Here is a 19,838-nt window from a genome sequence, read left to right as displayed (position 1 = left end):
TTAAAAAAAATATATTTTATTGATTTTTTACAGAGAGGAAGGGAGAGAGATAGAGAGTTAGAAACATCAATGAGAGAGAAACATCGATCAGCTGCCTCCTGCACATCTCCCACTGGGGATATGCCCGCAACCAAGTACATGCCCTTGATCGGAATCGAACCTGGGACCCTTCAGTCCGCAAGCCGACGCTCTATCCACTGAGCCAAACCGGTTTCGGCCTCAATTTCTTTTTAAAAAATTTATTTTCATTGATTTCAGAGAGAACTGGAGAGGGAGAGATAGAAACATCAATGATGAAAGAGAATCATTGATCAGCTGCCTCCTGCATGCCGAACACTGGGATCAAGTCCACAAACTGGGCATGTGCCCTGACTGGGAATTGAACAGTGACCTCCTGGTTCATAGGGCAACACTCACCCACAGAGCCACACCAGGTGAACGGTTTTCAATTTTTTGTTCTCTCTCTTCTATTTCCAGCACTCCCATTATTCAAAGTTGTCCCTGAGACTCATTATACTATCTTCATTTTTATTTTTGGTTGGGGGTAATTCTCTTTTCTTTTTGCTGTTCTGATTGGGTGTTTTCTGCTTTCCTTACATTCCCAATCTCTGATTTGATTCTCTGTTTCATGTACTCCACTGTTGACTCCCTATAATGTATTCATTTCAGTTAGTATAGTCTTCATTTCTGACTGGTTCTTTTTTGTTTTCTATCTCCATTATTATGTTTCTTCCCTCTTTGATGAAGTTTCCGCTAAGTTCATTGAGCATACTTATAACCAGTGTTTTGAACTCTGCATCTATAGATTGTTGCCATTTTGTTTAGTTCTTTTTCTGGAGTTTTGTTCTGTTCTTTCCTTTGGAACATGTTTCTTTGTTTCCTCATTTTGGCTGCCTCCCTGTGTTTGTTTCTATTAGGTAGAGCTGCAAGATCGTCCCCCCCCCCCCCCGCCCCCCGCACTTGGTAGAGTGGCCTTATGTACTAGGTGTTCTATAGTGTCCAGTGGCACAGCCTCCCTGTTCACCTGAGCTGGGCATTCTAGGTGCACTGATGCAGGAAGCCACCACTTTCCCAATACTATCATAAGAGTGCACCAAATGGACTTTGGACGTTAGCAAGGCTGTGTTGAGATAGTGGTGGCTCGAAGCAAATTCCTGACTTAACAGCCTCAAAGTAAATGTTTGCTGAAGCTTATTGATTTTTACTAACGTTTATTGACCTTAGAGACGGTTTGTCTGCTACCTGTTTGCTGTGCTTTACTGAGGGCAAGATGTGTGTCTAAAATTGAATAAAAAGCGGATAAGGCCAGGTTTCAGTGTGCCTCTCCAAGATCAGGTCTCCATCTGGCCCCCCATGCCTTCTAAATTCATATTTCTTGTCTAGTGTTTTCATTTGTGCGTCAGCCCCTTCTTCAGATCCTGAACCCCCGCCGCAAAAGGTTGCGGCACACTGTACTCTCCGACCCCAGCCCCAGGTGGGCTGTGTACACCCTCCTGTGTAGTTGAGCCTTGACTGCTGTATGTACAACAATGGGAGGGATTTATCCCCCAGGCCAATCAGCTGCAAGGACTGGCTGTGACCACCAATAACCATGGAAGATCAGCTATGCAGGGCCCACCTCACAGAGCAAGACTTACTCAGCAGGGCTTGGTGCCTGCTGAGTCCACCTCTGAAGTGTGCCACATGTGGAGGTGGTTGGGTGGTGCTGCAATGTGGTCTGAAGCTGTCCACTGGGTGCACTGACTTTGGGCCTCCCAGGAAGTTCAGGCTAAGGTCAGCTGCTGCCTGTGCTCTGCCTGGGGCCACGCAGCATGAGCTACAAAGTGACTTGCAGATGGCTGCTACTTGTGCTGGGCTTGGAGGTGCCCTGATGAGACCAAGCTGCAAACCAAGGCTGCTGCTACTAGTGCTGGACCTGGGGCCACTTAGTGAGAGGTATGGGGCACACTGAGGCCAGATGCTGCTTGAGAGATTTTAGGAAAATCTGAAGCACAAGCCAAAACAGACCATTCATGTGGAAAAGCCACTGGAAACAATTTGGGTGGGGTCTCAAGGAATCACCCGGGTGGGGCAAACAGTGTGAGCCAGGTTGATGGAAAACTCAGATATGGCTCCCTCCTACTGTCTCTGCGGAGGGGGTCTCCAAAAAAGAACAATGGCCTCTGCCGGCACTTTCATCGGGAAGAAAGCTGTCCCCTAAACTCTTGCCCTAATGTCAGATAATTTAGTTCCCCGTAAGTCCCTGGTTCCTTTCAATCTGCTGCCCCAGCACTGGAGCTCAGAGGGAGTGAGACCAAGTTAGTCCAAGTGTGAACCCTTTATGAGGCAATACTCCATCTCACTCAGCTATAATCCTTGCTGGTTTTTACAGTCAGAAGTCATGGGAATCTCTCTTCCAGGTACTAGAACCCTGGGCTGGGGGGCCGAGTGTGGGGCTGGGACCCCTCGCTTCTCAGGGGGGACCTCTGCAGCCAAAATACTCCTCCCAATTTTTATCCATTACACATGGATGTGGGTTCAGCCTGTTCTGTCTCACTCCTACTACCAGTCTTACTGTGGCTTCTGCTTTAAATCCCTAGTTGTAGGATTGCCATTCAGCTAGATTTCAGATGGTTCTGAATGATGGTTGTTCTGTAGTTTAGTTGTCATTCTGATGTGCCAAAACAGTTTTTTGGGGGGTTTTCTTATCCAGCTTAATCTCTGAAATTCACCTGGTATAAGCCATAGTTACTGGTTAAACAAGATCTAATTCCAAAGTCCCCATTTCCCAGTCCCCTTATCTCTAATAGAATACTCGGTATATTTGGAATACTGAGTGAGGATTTTCAATCATTCTGAAGTTTGTTGATCTTCTATATCAAAATGTATCACTCTCCACAGGGGACACATAAAATAAAAGCAAATTAAAATTAATTGCATTTGGAATTTTAAACTATTTAAAAGAGAGTTGTTCTGAGATACTACAAAGGCAGAGTTAGAATTATCAGTATGAACACTCTTCAAGGCTGAAGAGTTAAGATGAGAATTATTGGTTAGGAAAGGAGAATTTTTAGAATCTTACACAAAGGAAACTTCATCCCATGAAATCAACCACTGAAACCAGGGCAGATGCCTGGCCAGATTCATACTCACGTCTTAAATTACTCCCTTTGGCTGATGATTCTTTTACAGAAAATAAGCTGGTCATGTAGATCAATCTAAGTAACTGAAAACAGAAACCACCTTTAGGATTCTCTGAGCACTAACAGATCCTGGCCTTGTCCAGAGCTCAAACCATATTCAATACCTGATCCCTTTCCTCCCCAGGAAGTGTATTTAGGGACTTTCCAGTAACCAGTCTTCCCCCATCTCCATGACTGATGTACAGCAGCTTCTTCAGGGCTCATTCATATTTTCTCTATTACTGTTGTTTCTGAAAAACCTCTCCATCTTCTATTTCCATTAAGCAAGAATTTGTTTTTCAAAAGAGATTTCAAAGGGAAAAAAAAAAAGCATACTAGGTATCCTTTTTTCATGGAGTGAAAACTGCAGAGTCATACCAGGTGTTCAGTGTACTAGTAAAACTAAACATTAAAGACAGCAAAGGATGAACACATAAAACGCCTCTTTTGCTCTCATTCCCACCTTCTAACACCACTTCTAATCTCATTTTTTAAAATTAGCTACTTTAAGAATGGTAATAGAAAGGTTTACAATTTAGAATACATAGAATAGTGTCCTGTTTACATGACACCAGCCTGCTGCACAGCTTGCTCATTCGCTTTAGTTTTTGCTCAACTGCCATTAGATTCTCAGTGAGACCTTCCTTGTCCACTCTATAAAATGCAACCCACCCAGTCACATACACATCTACCTTCCTTCCCTGTTATATTTCTCCATAGCACTTCTCATCTTCTAATGCACTATATAATTTACTATTTTGGGTGTGTTGTTGTTTTTTTCATACTTTCTGTTCCCCAACTACCTCTTCCCTTTCCCAATGTGAGTTATACATGGACAGGAATATCTGTTTTGTTCACTGATGTGTTCTTGGTGCTGGAACAGAGCGACCACAAAGTAGGTGTTGAATAAATACTCTGAAGGGAAGAACAGTGTTCAACAGCTCAAGGACTGGATCTCACCCACTTAAGAAGAATAGAATAGCTGAGTTCTTTCCAAAAGGAGATTTCCTACCCTCTTTGGAAGACCAAGATTCCAAACTTCTAAGGAAGGATTGTCTCTCCAAATGTGTCAATTATATTAAAGTTTTAGATGCTACTGAAAATAATGTACATAGTCAGGTTTATTTTGTTTAAACTGGTGAGTACATATCAGTTTATTTAAATCCACTACTTTCAGAATTGGTCTTCTCAATATCTCTTGCTCTCTATCTCCTATTCACTCCCAACAAAGCCCCATCTTCAATTCTTTTCATTGAGACTTTGGTGCCAGCCAGTGTTTGTCACTATGCTCATCTCCTTCTAAAGTCTTTTCAGTGTATCTTTGTCTCTATAGTAAACACTATTTTTCCCTTGTCTGCCTCTCCAGAGCTTCACTTCTAGGTTCCCTCCCTCCTTGTCACTCAGAGCCTGAGAGGCCACAATCCCACAGGACCCATGTCCCATCTGGGTGCTCACCTGCTCGCATGCCTGCCTGTTCCCTGTGAATTCTTGCTTTCACCGGTGGTTGCCTTTTGCTCTTTGCTCCTATTTCAGCCCTTCTGAGTCAAGCTACCTTCATGAAGCACATTCACCTTTGTGCTAGTTTGCAAGTAACTGTGTGGCATTTTGCTAACTCACTCCCTTCTTTATCCTTCACTCCTCCCTTATCCACCTTTTTTCTGGGTACACAATAGTCTGCTTCATCTACTTTTGATAGTTAAGTGCCAACTGGTAGATTATTGCTTATAGGACAGAAGTTGCTCAGGAACTGAATTCTGTATTCTTTTTACAGAAGAAATTAATTGCCCACTAATAAATGTTTTACAACGTTATTTAATAATGTTATTTTTACAATTACAAACACGTAACTATGTAATGTTATTAATTCCTTACTAATTCATGTTTTTACAACACAGCCCAATAATAGAGAAATTAATAGTACTCCTGATAGCTTCCATCCCTGAAATGAGTTGAGAAAGCTGGGCATTGAATTGTCTAATTAATAAGCGTTTACTGAGTATCAAATATATAACAGACACTGTGCTAACTTCTAGATACAAAAGAGGAATCAGATATAGGCCCATTTATTGGGGAGACTTCAGCTTGCTAGGAGAAACAGACAAGTAAACTAATAGCTATAATGTACTGCGGTAAGTTCTCTGAAAGAGGCACAGTGTGTGACAGAAACAGACATAAGAGGCAAGTAACTCATCCTAAAAGGGGAAGGATTGAGGTGGGAAGGGAGTGGTAGGTTTCTTAAGGGATGAGAGGCCTGAGTCCTAAAGCAGAGGTAGAAATTAAGTGGTGAAGTGACACAAAAAGAATTCTGAGAGCTTCAAGTATTAAAAGAGTTCAACTGAATGACTGGAATATAAAGGTGCACCAGAATAGAGGGCATGTGTGAGAAAGGATGGTTCTGAGACACTGAAATGTTTCAAAATGAGTGGACTTGTTTTTCTTACATGTACAATACCATGGTAACAACACCTGACTGTTATGTATGTCTATTTCCTCCCTAAGCAAGTATCACTATTGATCGACTTAAATAAAATGACACAGTATTTCCCAACAGTGGAAAATAATAAAATGGGAAAGATGACTAGAAAGGTCCACTGGAAAGTCTGAAAACAGTGAAATGTAAAAGTACCCACTGCCAATTTTTCTGAGCTCCACAGTAAAGTTGGCTTTAATAAAGTTAAAAATTAAACACAAATCAAGTTTAAAATGTAACTGGGATAAAATTTCTAAACTATGGGAATGGATTAGTCAAACCAACCAAGAGCATAAGTTAGCCAAGCAGAGCCAAGCCAATGTCGTTCTAATAAGGCAAATCTGTGACAGATTTCAGCAGTGAGCACTGCCTCACTTGGGGATATGACTTGGCACCTCCATACCAAATACCAACGGCCAGAGTCCTGGAACATCTTGCTATCTATCTGAAGGGTGCCTAAGGTGAAAGTACATGATATTGTTTGTATTTCTCAAGCCAAGTAGTGAGCCTGGAACATGTCAGGCGTCAGTCAATGTGTCCTGAATGGACTTGTACAATTGGGCTAATGGTATCTGCAGGAGCATTGGGCAGAGAGTACCCCTTTCTCAGGATCTTATTATGGCAAGTATCATACCCTCAAATCCCCATTACCCTCCACCCCAGCCCATGGATAGGAGTACTATTCCAGGAAGCCTATTTACTCAGATATTAATTCATTCGTTTAGCCACTCCAGAACTTATCAGTTGCCTAATGCTATTCACAAGTAGAGCAGACAAGATGAACCATCTTAGACCTGCCCTTTAAGAGACTAAACAGGAAAAAAATACCTCTATAAAGTTAAAATGTGAATAAGTAGCAGTTACCATGTTCTGAGATTTCAAAGCAAGGAGAAATTACTTCCAGCTGGGATGATCAGAGGCTTTGTGAAAGAGGTGGTATCTGAGAAGGGGAATTAGGACAGGAGAGGAGTGCTTTTGGGGGGAGGAGGGCAGACAATATAAATCAAGACATGGATGGGGGAAAAAAAGGATAGGGGATGGGAGTCCCTGGGGAATAATAAACAGATCAGTTTGACTAACTGTAGAAAATAAAGTTGGAAAGGCAAATTGAGGTCAGATAGTAGAGCACCAAATACTCAGGAGGGGAGGAGGAGAAAGAAAGAGAGACAGAGAGGTCTGTTGCTCCACTCATTTATGCATTGGCTGGTTGATTCTTGTATGTGCCCTGACCAGGGATCAACCCAGGGGTGGGCAAACTTTTTGACTCGAGGGCCACAATGGGTTCTTAAACTGGACCGGAGGGCCGGAACAAAAGCATGGATGGAGTGTTTGTGTGAACTAATATAAATTTGAAGTAAACATCATTACATAAAAGGGTACGGTCTTTTTTTTTTTTTAGTTTTATTCATGTCAAACGGGCCGGATCCGGCCCGCGGGCCGTAGTTTGCCCACGGCTGAGATAGAGCATCGGCCTGGCCTGCAGACTGAAGGGTCCCAGGTTCGATTCCAGTCAAGGGCATGTACCTTGGTTGCAGGCACATCCCCAGTAGGGGGTGTGCAGGAGGCAGCTGATCGATGTTTCATCCCTCTCCCTTCCTCTCTGTAAAGAATCAATAAAATTTTTTTAAAAAAAATAATAATAAAAGCCTAGCATTCTAAACAATGAAACAAGGCAGGTTTATTCAGCAAAACAACACTGACATTTCATAGTAAAACTACCAGAAATTAAGGAAGGAAATGCTACCAGATGAATTGCTAACCTGCAACTTCCTACTCTACTATTTGTACCATCAGATATATCTTACTAACAGGAAGACAATAATAACATCAAGTTTTTTGGCAGAGAATGTGGAAGTTCAGAAGACTATATTCTAGAACTACCTCTACTACACTAAGAATCTGGACATTTCTCTTAGTCATATTCATATCTCAATGGTTCTAACTATAAACTCAACCTAATAGTCAATAAAAAGATGCTGTATGATAAAATAACTATAAAGTACATACTATAAAAGACAAGTAGAAACTACTGTGCTCATATTAAGAAATAATCATGTTACAATCAAATTTTCATGTTTATAAATGAGTCTGTAAACTTATGAATAAACAACGAAAGTTTTGAACTGAATTTCATATTAGTTACTAATTTTTAGAATGCATTCCAAATATAGCCTGTGTTAGAAGATGCCCTACCCGTTTTCTGCAGGTTATCAATAGAGTGCACTTTCAGAACCTTAGACATACGAAATGAATCATAACTTTATAGATTCCATACCAAGAGAAAACCTCTTGGATTCCACCGTGGACCCACTGGAGTGTGACATACAAAAGAGGGGACAATGCACCAAAAACAGAGTAAGCCACGATGGTGCTAGCTGATGGTACGTCTCAAAAGATTTTCAGTGCTCACTAACAAATCAGCATGTTCCCTCTGACCACAGAATTCAGAAACTGAAACTAAGTAAGTGGGAAAAAAGGGGGGTGTGGCAGCGCACCAGAGGTCAAAGGCCTCTGGAAAGGGTGTCGGTCATTAAGTTTTCCCCAGGGAAATGGGGAGGGACGATGCACAATGACGTTTTAAAAGAAATGCTAAATCAAATTTGAAATGGAGGACGTCGCACCGCTGAGCTTCAAGCACAAGTTTCCTGACTCCTGTCCAGAATCCCCTCTCTGCCTAATGACTCACGCGCTCGCAGGAACGAGGCTTAGTCCCAGCGCTCCTCCCAGGAAAAGAGCAAAGCTTAGGAGAGCTCCTTCCCGCGGGTGTGCTCAGGGGGCGCAGCGAGAGCCTGCGACTTCATGCAACTACAGGAACAGGGGCTGCGGCCGCAGGAGACACCAGCAAGGAGGCACCCGGGCCGGACAGGACCGGACGGGCCGAGGACCCGACGCCAGGGCTCTCCGCAAGGCCGCGCGGCCTCCAGGTGGCAGCACCGGCTTCCTCGCCCGGCTGCAGGAGGCCCGCGGGCGCTGCCCGGCCCAGGCTGCCAGCCTCACGCCAACCACCGTCTCCTCAAAGTCCTCCACCGCCTCACAAAAACAGGTGTCGCCCCCAGAAGCCCGCTATGGGGCGCCATCCCTTCAGCGGTTCTCAACCTGTGGGTCGCGACCCCTTTGGCGGCCGAACGACCCTTTCACAGGGGTCGCCTAAGACCATCCTGTGTATCAGATATTTACATGACGACTCATACCAGTAGCAACATTACAGTTATGAAGTAGCAACGAAAATAATTTTATGGTTGGGTCACAACATGAGGAAGTGTATTTAAAGGACCAGAAGGTTGAGAACCACTGCTACAGAATTAGCAAGCGTTAGAAGCCTGGAGAGGAAGAAGGAAACCAAACGGGTCGGGGCACGTTCGGGAGAGGCTGCGGCGGAGCAGGGACGACAGTCTGGCGGCCGGGCCACGCAGGCTGGGCGTGAGGAGCGCGGAGGATGCGCCGCAGGGACGCGGAACGCTGCAACACTGGCGGGGCGGGCGGACCCGTTCGGTAGCAAGACTCCCGAGGCGAGGGCGCCCGACCTCGCGCCGCGGAGACGCCCGGCCCCAGAACGTCGCGCCGCGGGCTGGGGCTAGCCTGCCCCGGTCTCCCCGCCCGGCCCCGGGACAGGGTCCTGTCCCTCCGCCACTCGCACACTCACCGCGCGCGCCGCCCCGGCGCGGCCGCCCGCCGCCCTCGGCGCGATCTCCGCCCCGCCCTCCGCTCCCGGCCCGCTGACTGGGCGCCCGCCCCGCGGCGGCGTGGGAGTCACGTCAGGGCGCATGCGCTCGCGGGCGCTCGCAACGGCCGGCGCGGAAAGTTACCGGCGGGGCGTGCTGGTTCCCTTAGAGACCGAACCCGGGCTGGGCGGCGGCGAGACAGCCCGGCCCTTGGAGAAGCCAAGATGCCGATTAGGGGCAAGAGCAAAAGGAAAGGCAAGAACAAAGACAAAGACAAGCTTCTGAAGAAGTAAGGAGAACCCAGGCTGGGGTCCTCTCCCGGGATTCGGGCCGGGGGGCCGCAGGGGTTGGCTGACTGGCACCTGGCCGCCCGCTCTCCTGGACTTTTTACTCGCTTTCCCGGATTCTGAGGGCAGTTCCCATTGTTCAGAGATTCCCAAATGCATGCCCGACTTGACTGCTTCAGCTTAGCCACTAGGATGAGATTTGGGACCCTGACGTCATTTAGACACAGCCCCTACCTATGTGTAATGCATTAACGATGGAAGCAGACAGGTTCCCCAAAAATAGACCGAATGAAATAGGTGCTTGTGGAGGAACAAAGAGCTGAGAATGAGGAGGAAGAGGTCTGACACTAGAAGTGAAAGCCAGGATAGCATTTATTGAGATATTGGAGGTCCTCTACACCAGCGCTGTCCAATAGGGTAGTCACTGGTCATGTGTGGCTACATTAAAATTAAATTAACAATTCATATCCTCAATTGTACTACCTACATTTCATAACCTCAGTGGGCACCTGTTGCTAGCGGTAACTGTATTGGACAGCCCAGACATCTAACATTTTCATCATTACAGAGAGTTGTATTGGACAGCAGTACTCTAGATGAGTGGTTCTTAACCTAGGGCGATTTTGCCTTCCAGGGCACATTTGGCAATATCCCTGGAGACATTTTTGATTGTCACATCTGGGAATGTGTGCTACTGGCATCTAGAAATGAGTAGAGATGCTGTTTTACATCCTGCAATGCACCGGACAACCCCCTCACCACCCACCCCAAAGAATCATTTAGCTCAGAATGGCCGCAGCGCCAGGGTTGGGAAACCCTGCTCAATACTATAAACTTCTCTACAATAGGCATTGAGCATTATTCACCATATCTCCAGCGCCTAGCAGAGAGCCTGGCACACAGCAGATGCTTATTATTTGTTCAATAAATAAATTAAGGTATCTGCCCATGTATGCTTCAACTTAGATGTTTATTCCACAAGAACTGTGCTCTGGGTTCATTCTTTCTTGATCCTAGTCTGAGATCTCTCTACTGTGCAGTTGAGATGATCTTGAATATCTAAAGGATCTCTCAATGATTGAAGCAGTTCCTTGGGTCTTCTAGGGATTCCTTTTGGTTCAAAGGAAAGTGTAAAGGATTTGACCAAATTGGCTAATTGTTTAGATTTCTCCAAAATTATCAGAACTAACTGTAACACTAATCCTTTCCAAGTTTGGAGCTGCTGCTAATTGTCACTTAACCTATTAGGTGGCCCTGGTAGTTCCTAGACACATTGGAGTCATACATGGTGTCCAACAATACTATATATGGGACTATAAGAGAATCCCCAAACTTGTAAAGTTTGTGAAGTTACTTGTTTAAGAGAGTAATAAATGCTCAGTAGAGAAAGTTTAGGAAACATAGAAAGTCAAAGTAGAATATAAAAATCACCTGTAATTCATCATCCAAATACAACCACTACTATCATTTGGGGATATTCTTTTATCTTTTGGAAATGATAGCCTAATGTACATACTTATTTGTAACTTTCCCCATTTATTAATATAAGTATTCTTCTACAGTGTGACTTTTAAAAAAACACCACATAACTGCATAGTTAGTCTAGCACTTTTAAGAAGTGCCAAGGGCGGGAGAAACCAAGATGGCAGCATAGGTAAACACCAGAAATTGCTGCCTCGCACAACCACTTCAAAAATACAACTAAAAGACAAAACGGACATCATCCAGAACCACAGAAAGGCTGGCTGAGTGGAAATTCTACAACTAGAAGGAAAGAGAAAAGCACTGAGACTCAGAGGAGGTGTGGAAGTAAAGTACAGAGGTACGGAGGCGCACGCCAAAAGGGCTGGCAACTGAGGACACGGCGCACATGGAAAGGGCTGGCAGCTGAGGACACAGCACACGTGGGGAGGGCTGGCAGCTGAGGACGCAGTTGTCTTTTTCAATCCAGAGGGAGTCTCAAGCTCCCGACTGCTCTGAACTCCAGTTCCTGGTGAGTCTCTTATATAGGGAGAAACTAGACTGTCTGGCAGCGGGTAGAACTCAAGGGCCGCTTTCTCTCAGAGGTGCTTGCAGTGAGTACTGGGACACTGAGACCCGGGGCCTCTTAGGGCAGGACTGAAGAGCAGCCATAGCTTGCTCTGCCCTGTTGATCCCCTGAGACCCTGCCCCACCCAAGCTGTGCACAGAGGCTTTTGCATATGAAAGGCCTGGCCCTTTGCAACCTGAAAATTATCTAACAAACGAGCTGAATCAGAGAGATCCAGAACTTCCAAAAGAAGGCCCAGTGCCCCACAGCAGTTTGCATTGCTTCACAGCTGGGCCTCATCTGGGCACCTCCAAACCCCAAAGAAGAGGAATCTCTCCATAGCTCCTGCTGGGTAGCCTCAGGCAGAGGCTAAATTAGCACCTCCGTAGAGATCCAAGAGCCAGTGTACCCAGTGTACCATCCAATTACAACTCCTCAGATCCATAAGGGACACACTCAGGGGGCAGACTCAGTGAGCACCGAAGCCCCACTGAAGCAAGTCTTGCCCCAGAAGAGTGTCTCCAGCTCAGAAGTTCTCCCACTGAAGACACAGATGATTCTCACAGCCAATTGTCCTGGCGGTCAATTCCTCCTAGTGATACCTACAATAATCAAGACTTAACTACAACAAGACTGTGCACAAAGCCCACAAAGGGGTGCACAAGAGTATCCACCTCAAGTAATCGGGGAGGCTGAGCCACTGGGCCCTATAGGACACCTAACATAGAAAGCCACTCTATCAACACAGGGAGGCATAAAAAATGTGGAGACAAAGAAACAAGTCACAAATGACAGAAATGGAGGAAAGCAAACTACTGTATATAGAGTTCAAAACCACAGTTATAAGGTTTTTCAAGAATTTTCTAGCAACCGCCAATAAATTTAGTGAGACCCTCAAGAAATCTAGTGAGATCCTCGAGGTTATGAAAAAGGACCAACTAGAAATTAAGCATACACTGACTGAAATAAAGGATATTATGCAGAGTTCCAACAGCAGACTAGAGGATCACAGGAATCAAGTCAAACATCTGAAATACGAAGAAGCAAAAATCACCCAACCGGAAAAACAAAAAGAAAAAAGAATCCAAAAATATCAAGATAGTGTAAGGAGTCTCTGGGACAACTTCAAGCGTACCAACATCAGAATTATAGGGGTGCCAGAAGAAGAGAGAGAGCAAGATATTGAAAACCTATTTGATGAAATAATGACAGAAAACCTCCCCTACCTGGTGAAAGAAATAGACTTACAAGTCCAGGAAGTGCAGAGAACCCCAAACAAAAGGAATCCAAAGAGGACCACACCAAGACACATCATAATTAAAATGCCAAGAGCAAAAGACAAAGAGAGAATCTTAAAAGCAGCAAGATAAAAACAATCAGTTACCTACAAGGGAATACCCATACGACTGTCAGCTGATTTCTCAACAGAAACTATGCAGACCAGAAGAGAGTGGCAAGAAATATTCAAAGTGATGAATAGCAAGAACCTACAACCTAGATTACTTTACCCAGCAAAGCTATCATTCAGAATTGAAGGTCAGATAAAGAGCTTCACAGATAAGAAAAAGCTAAAGGAGTTCATCACCACCAAACCAGTATTATATGAAATGCTGAAAGGTATCTTTTAAGAAGAGGAAGAAGAAGAAAAAGGTAAAAATACAAATTATGAACAACAAATACACATCTATCAACAAGTGAATCTAAAAATCAAGTGAATAAATAATCTGATGAACAGAATAAACTGGTGAATATAATAGAATCAGGGGCATAGAAAGGGAGTGGACTGACTATTCTCGGGGTGGGGGGGAAGAGTTATGGGGGGTGTGGGAAGAGACTGGATAAAAATTGTACACCCATGGATGAGAACAGTGGGTGGCAGGGGTAAGGGCTGAGGGTGGGGTGGGAACCGGTTGGAGGGAGCTATGGGGGGAAAAAAGAGGAACAACTGTAATAATCTGAACAATAAAGATTTAATTAAAAAAATAAAAAGTGCCAAGGTTTTATCACATTCTTGGAACTCACTAGCATATGTTTTCCATTTTTGACCATGCATCTACAGTACACATATCAACAATGAAGAACACTGAGCCCTTGCCAGGTGGTTCAGTTGATTGGAGTGTCACCATGTACACCAAAAAGATTTTGGGTTCAATTCCTGGTCAGAACACATACCTAGGTTGGTGATTTGATCCCCATTCATGGCACATACAAAAGGCAACTGATGAGGTTTGTCTCTCGCATCAATGTTTCTCTCTCTCTCTCTCTCTCTAAAATCAATAAACATATCCTCCAGTGAGGATTTTAAAAAAAAGAGGAACATTGAGGGTAACAGATCTCTTATTCCTTGGATTTTCCATGACTCATAGTTTGAGAAACCCTGCTTTGTTTTTACAGTCAGTATTAGTGGTCCTTTTATGAGAAATCCTATCTGATTTGTTTCATCAACTCAGAGCAAGTTAGACTTGATACCTTCAGGGAACAATTTGATGACTGTAGCAAGGCAGTCTGTCACTATTGCCTAAATCATGCTGGAAAGGGAGTTCAATCGCTATAACAGGGTGGGGGTTGGAGATGAAGCTGGCCATAATTTGCAGAGAAGAAAAGGTGAGAGTGGGACTGAAAAGGGATCAAGAACCAAAAGTTGTTGGGGATGGAGGGTGACAGTATATAAATGTCCACACATACTTATGTATGAAAATATTTAGAATTCAAATACAGGTGAAGTCTTTATTATCTAAATACTAGTGGCCTGGTGCACGAAATTCGTGCACGGGGGGGGGGGCGGTTCCCTCAGCCCAGCCTGCACACTCTCCAATCAGGGACCCCTCGGGGGATGTCCTGTGGGATCTGGCCTAAACCGGCAGTTGGACATCCCTCTTGCAATCCGGGACCACTGGCTCCTAACCGCTCACCTGTCTGCCTGATCACCCCTAACCACTCTGCCTGCCTGCCTGATTGCCCCTAACCCCTCTGCCTGCCTGCCTGCCTGCCTGATCACCTCTAATCTCTCTGCATGTGGGCCTGATCGCCCCTAACTGCCTATGCCTGTTGTCCCTAACTGCCCTCCCCTGCCGGCATGATCATGCCCCCAACTGCTCTCCCCTGTTGGCATGATCTCGCCCCCAACTGCCTCTGCCTGCCTGATCACCCCCAACTGCCCTCCCCTGCCTGTCTGATCTCGCCCCCAATGACCCTCCCCTGCCGGCTTGATCTCGCCCCCAACTGCCCTCTCTGCCTCGGCCCCCACCACCAGGACTTTGTCTGGAAGGAAGTCAGATGTCCAGAAGATGGCTGGTCGACCTGGTCTAATTAGCATATTACCCTTTTATTAGTATACTAGGGGCCCGGTGCACGAAATTCGTGCACTGGGTGTGTGTGGGGAGGGGAGTGTCCCTCAGCCCAGGCTGCCCCCTCTCACATACTGGGAGCCCTCAGGCGTTGACCCCCATCACCCTCCAATCGCAGGATCGGCCCCTTGCCCAGGCCTGATGCCTCGGCCAGAGGCGTAGACCCCCATCACCCTCTGATCGCCTGATCGGCCCCTTGCCCAGGCCTGACGCCTCTGCCAGAGGTGTCAGGCTTGGACAGGGGACCCCCATCTCCCCCTGATCACTGGCTCTGGCCCCCGCCCAGGCCTGAGGCCTCTGGCCCAGGAATCATGCCTGGGCAGGGGACCCCCATCTCCCTCTGATCGCTTGCTCCACCCCCCGCCCAAGCCTGACGCCTCTGACCCAGGCTTCAGGCCTGGGCAAGGGGACCATCATATCCTCCCAATCCCCGGCTCTGCTCCCCACCCAGGCCTGATGCCTCGGCCAGAGGAGTTGACCCTCATCACCCTCCGATCACCAATCACCGGATCGGCCCCTTGACCAGGCCTGAGGCCTCCGGCAGAGGTGTCAGGCCTGGGCAGGGGACCCCCAGCTCCCCGCGGTTGCAGGCTCTGCCCCTGCCAGGGCTAACGCCTCTGGCCTAGGCGTCCAGCTCGGGCAGCGGGGACCCGCAGCTGCAGCGGCCCCGCGATTGTGGGCTCCGCTTTAGGCCCAGGCAAGGGACCCCTAGCTCCCGGGACTGCCAGCTTCGACCATGCCCAGCTCCCATCGCTGGCTCCACCCCTACTTCCTGCTATCACTGGCCAGGGCGGCAAAGGCACCTGATTCTCCGATCATGGCTGGGGGGCAGGGCAAAGGCGGCCCCAGGGCCGCCTTTGCCCTGCCCCCCAGCTCTTAACTCCCCCCTGGGTTTCTGATCACTGTCAGTGGCAGGGGCTTCTTCCTGCTTTCCCTTTCGCCTCCCTGCATTGTGCCTACATATGCAAATTAACTGCCATCTTGTTGGCAGTTAACTGCCAATCTTAGTTGGCAGTTAATTTGCATATAGCCCTGATTAGCCAATGAAAAGGGTATCGTCGTATGCCAATTACCATTTTTCTCTTTTATTAGATAGGATAGATAGATTATATAAGATAAGATAGCTTAAATGGAGGGTGGGGTAAAGCCTTTTCTGCAGGAGGAGATGCTCTCGGCAGACAAAAATACATAATCCCTATATCTGGACTGATAGCCAGACTGATATGCACTATACTGCCAAACTGGTCATTAAAAAATTGAACTGCTTTCTTTCACCTTACACCAAACAGCTGTTGCCCTTAAAAACCCTCCTCAGCCCCCACCATCGGTTCTGCCTTTGCAGGTCACCCAGATTAGGTTCTGATTGGTTGGTTTCTATGCCATCAGCGTCAAAAGCTCCACCTCCTAGGCAGCCATTGGCTCCTCGCACTTCACCCAGAGATGGTTCTGATTGCTCAGTTTCTATGATAGTCAGCATCTCCGGGCCTATCTCTGGGCGTAATCAGAGAGGTGGGGCTGATCAGCAGCCCCTGCAGAGGCCTGGAGAGAAACAGAAGCACGGCTGCTGGCTAAGCCCGGAGAGAAAGGGGCAACAGCTGATCAACAGTTTCCACGGAGGCTGCAGATCAGACCCTGCCTCTCTCTTCGGGCCTCTCTCTGAGCCTGATCTGCAGCCACAGCAACACAGCACTGACTGCAGGACTGACTTCCAGTCGGTGGAGCCTTCAGTTTTTTCAGACCCTGGGTTTTTATGTATTAGGATGCATGTTCACTAATACAAAGGTTGAGAGTTCAGGCCAGAACTCTTAGCTACTTGACTTTTATTTTCCTTCCCCAACAATTTGCTAGATACTTGCACTGTTCTTTACTCTCTATGGCATTCCCAGGCCCAGCAGTGAAGCAGCAGGCGGCTGGGGAGGAGCCCGAGCCTGGGCCTGGCATCACACTGCTCCTGCTCATCCCGGTCCCACTGCACCTGCCGCCACCACTGCTCAGTAGCGCTGCCCAGGAGGCAGGAGGGGCTTGTGCTGCCACAGCTGCGCTTGCCAGCTGTGAGCCGGTGCCTGGCACCCATTGGTGAGCTGACCAGCACTCCTGCTGTGGGAGCACACTGACCACCAGGGGGCAGCACCTGCATTGAGTGTATGCCCTCTGGTGGTCAGTGTGCATCATAGCAACTGGTGGTTCTGCCATTCGATTTGCATATTAGCCTTTTATTATATAGGATATACCCAGCCGACGCCTAACTGCTCACCTGCCGGTCTGATTGCCCCTAACTGCCCTCCCCTGCTGGCCTGGTCACCCCCAACTGCCCTTCCTGCTGGCCCGGTCACCCCTAACTGCCCTCCCTGGCCAGCCTGGTCGCCTCTAACTGCCCTCCCCTGCCAGCCTGGTCACCCCCAACCACCCTCATCTGCAGGCCTGGTCCCCCCAACCACCCTCCCCTGCAGGCCTGGTCTCCCCCAACTGCTCTCCCCTGCAGGCCTTGTTCCCCCCAACTGTCCTCCCCTGCAGGCCTGGGTCACCCCTAACTCCCCTCCCCTGCAAGCCTGATCTCCCCCAACTGCCCTCCCTTTCAGGCCTGGTCCCTCCCAACTGCCCTCCCCTGCTGGCCTGATTGCCCACAACTGCCCTCCCCTGCCAGCCATCTTGTGTCCACATGGGGGTGGCCATCTTTGACCACATGGGGGCGGCCATCTTATGTGTGGGAGTGATGGTCAATTTTCATATTACTATTTTATCAGATAGGAGTTCCACTTTACCTCTGTACAAATGATTATGGTTTGTTTATCAGGCATCTTTGAAGCCTGATGCATTGTGGAACTAGCAGATAAAATATTTAACATACTAGTACTTGCTCAAGTGACTTGAATATTTGTCCAAGGCCTAGCCAAGAAACAAACAAAAAACACACACAAAATAACCTAGAACAAAAAGAAAATTGGGATTGGGATAGGTGGAAGCTTACAGAAATATGGACTTAAAGTTACATTTACACTATGAATGTATCTTCATGGTGAAGAGGAACTAAGATAATGGATTTGTAGTAGAGAGAGTCAGGGTCTAAGACTGAGCAAGTCAGAATAAAAGACAGTTCAAATATGAGAGAATCAAATAAGTAAGTGAAAAGATGTGAAAGCTTTATGAAATAAATTTAACTTATTATGCCTTTCCTCTTTGTTTTTCTAGTCCTTTGGAGTTATGCTCCAGAGCTTTCCTCTTCCAGGAAGAGGCACCTACTAAGATAACTCCCTTGTCAAGTAAAAATGTGTTTATTATTAACTAATTCATCTAATAATGTTTGAACAGATGTGCCAGGCAATATCAAACAAAACAATAATAGAGAAATGTAGTAGAGAATAATTAGTTATATGTTGTCAATGCCTTCTTCCCATGTAGGAAGTCAACAAAAACTGAGGAAACTGCAGTGGAAAGAGCCAAGGCCAATGCCACCCTTTGGGAGGCCAGGCTGGAAATCACAGAGCTCTCTAGGATTGAGTATCGTGATACTTCCCTGAGACTTGCGAAAACTAATGAGGACTTAAAGAAACAGCAGTATAAAATGGAGAAAGACACAATGTCTGTATTAAGCTACCTGAAGAAGCAGGACCAGGAGAAAGATAATATGGTAGGTGGGTAGAAATCCTCATTACATAGAAACTTTGTGGCCTGCATTAACTAATTGATATTGGTCTGCCTTTATCAGTATCACTTATATTTTTTTATTTTCATCTGCCTCCATATATCAAAGGCCTACATCTATCTGTAGCAAATGTATAATTTTTCACAATTATGGATGTTCATTAAAACCAAAGAAATTATTTTGCAAAGTAAAGCAGGTTCAAAATATCCTGGTTAGCTAGCTCTCTGATACTGTTTTACTCATTCTTCTATATCATAGAAATATATTATTTTAAACTTTATTTAAACTGTTAATTATAGAAATACTAGAGGCCTGGTGCACAAAATTCATGCACGAGGGGGGTGGCCTGCACCCTCTCCAATTGGCAGTCGGACATCCCTCTCACAATCTGGGACCACTGGCTCCTAACCGCTCGCCTGCATGCCAGCCTGATTGCCCTCTAACTGCTCCCCTGCCAGCCCGATCATCCCCAACTGCCCTCCCCTGCTGGCTCGATCGCCCACAACTATCTGGCCCACCTCCTCTGCATGAGGTGGTGGAGATGCCAGGACTGGCCTCCTTTATGCCACGTGGAGCCGTGGGACCCCCAGGCCTCACCACATGGAGCAGCTGCCAGACCCCACCTCTGCTGTGCACGTGGCCATCTTGTGGCAACCATCTTGTGGTGGCCATCTTTGCGGAAGCCATTTTTGCAGTGGCCATCTTGTGAGGGTATCGCGCGAGGGCATCACACAAGGGCGTTGCACAAGGTTGTGGTGCCACCTAGGCTTTTATTATATAGGATTAAAAATAAAATGTTCTGCCCTGGCTGAACAGCTCAGTTGGTTAGAGAACCGTCCCAGTATGCCAAGTTTGTATGTTCTATCTGCAGTCAGGGTACATACAAGAATTAACCAAAGAATAATGAATGTATAAATAAATGGACCAATGAATCAATGTTTCTCTCTCTCTCTCCCCCCTGCTTCCTCTCTCTCTGTCTATCTCACAAGTCTATCAATAAGAATTAAAAAAGAAAATGTTTTTAAAATTATATCTTGAACAAAATTTGGAAATTTTCCTTAAAAATGGATTTTTGTTTTTAATGCTTTGTTCAATCAATCACAAAATAAATAACATTTCACACCCATCCTACATGGTTTAGGACTATCTCTATTTTTTAGAATTTGTAGGTTTTTCTTAAATTAATCTAAGATATTGTTTACAACAGTATTTCACTTCTGGATCCTCTGATTGCATAAC

General features: G+C 46.4%; 2 protein-coding genes across 7 annotated transcripts in view; one reads left to right on the top strand and one right to left on the bottom strand.

The window, feature by feature from the left end:
- Nucleotides 1-9,366, bottom strand: part of ENTPD5 (ectonucleoside triphosphate diphosphohydrolase 5 (inactive)) — a 36,233-nt gene extending 26,867 nt beyond the window's left edge. For both annotated transcript variants that reach the window (XM_059690766.1, XM_059690772.1), the window contains exon 1: nt 9,275-9,366. The gene's annotated coding sequence lies outside the window, so the exon portion shown is untranslated. The remainder of the gene's footprint in view (nt 1-9,274) is intronic.
- An 86-nt stretch (nt 9,367-9,452) lies between these two features.
- Nucleotides 9,453-19,838, top strand: part of BBOF1 (basal body orientation factor 1) — a 47,356-nt gene continuing 36,970 nt past the window's right edge. For all 5 annotated transcript variants that reach the window (XM_059690744.1, XM_059690725.1, XM_059690754.1 and 2 more), the window contains exons 1-2: nt 9,453-9,582; nt 18,356-18,584. In XM_059690744.1, the coding sequence (XP_059546727.1) occupies nt 9,518-9,582; nt 18,356-18,584 (294 nt within the window). In that variant the 5' untranslated portion in view covers nt 9,453-9,517. The remainder of the gene's footprint in view (nt 9,583-18,355; nt 18,585-19,838) is intronic.

This window comes from Myotis daubentonii, chromosome 1 (assembly GCF_963259705.1).
Source record: "Myotis daubentonii chromosome 1, mMyoDau2.1, whole genome shotgun sequence".
NCBI lineage: Eukaryota > Metazoa > Chordata > Mammalia > Chiroptera > Vespertilionidae > Myotis > Myotis daubentonii.
The sequence above is the reverse complement of the archived record's forward strand: the minus strand, read 5'-3'. Positions and strand labels throughout refer to the sequence as shown.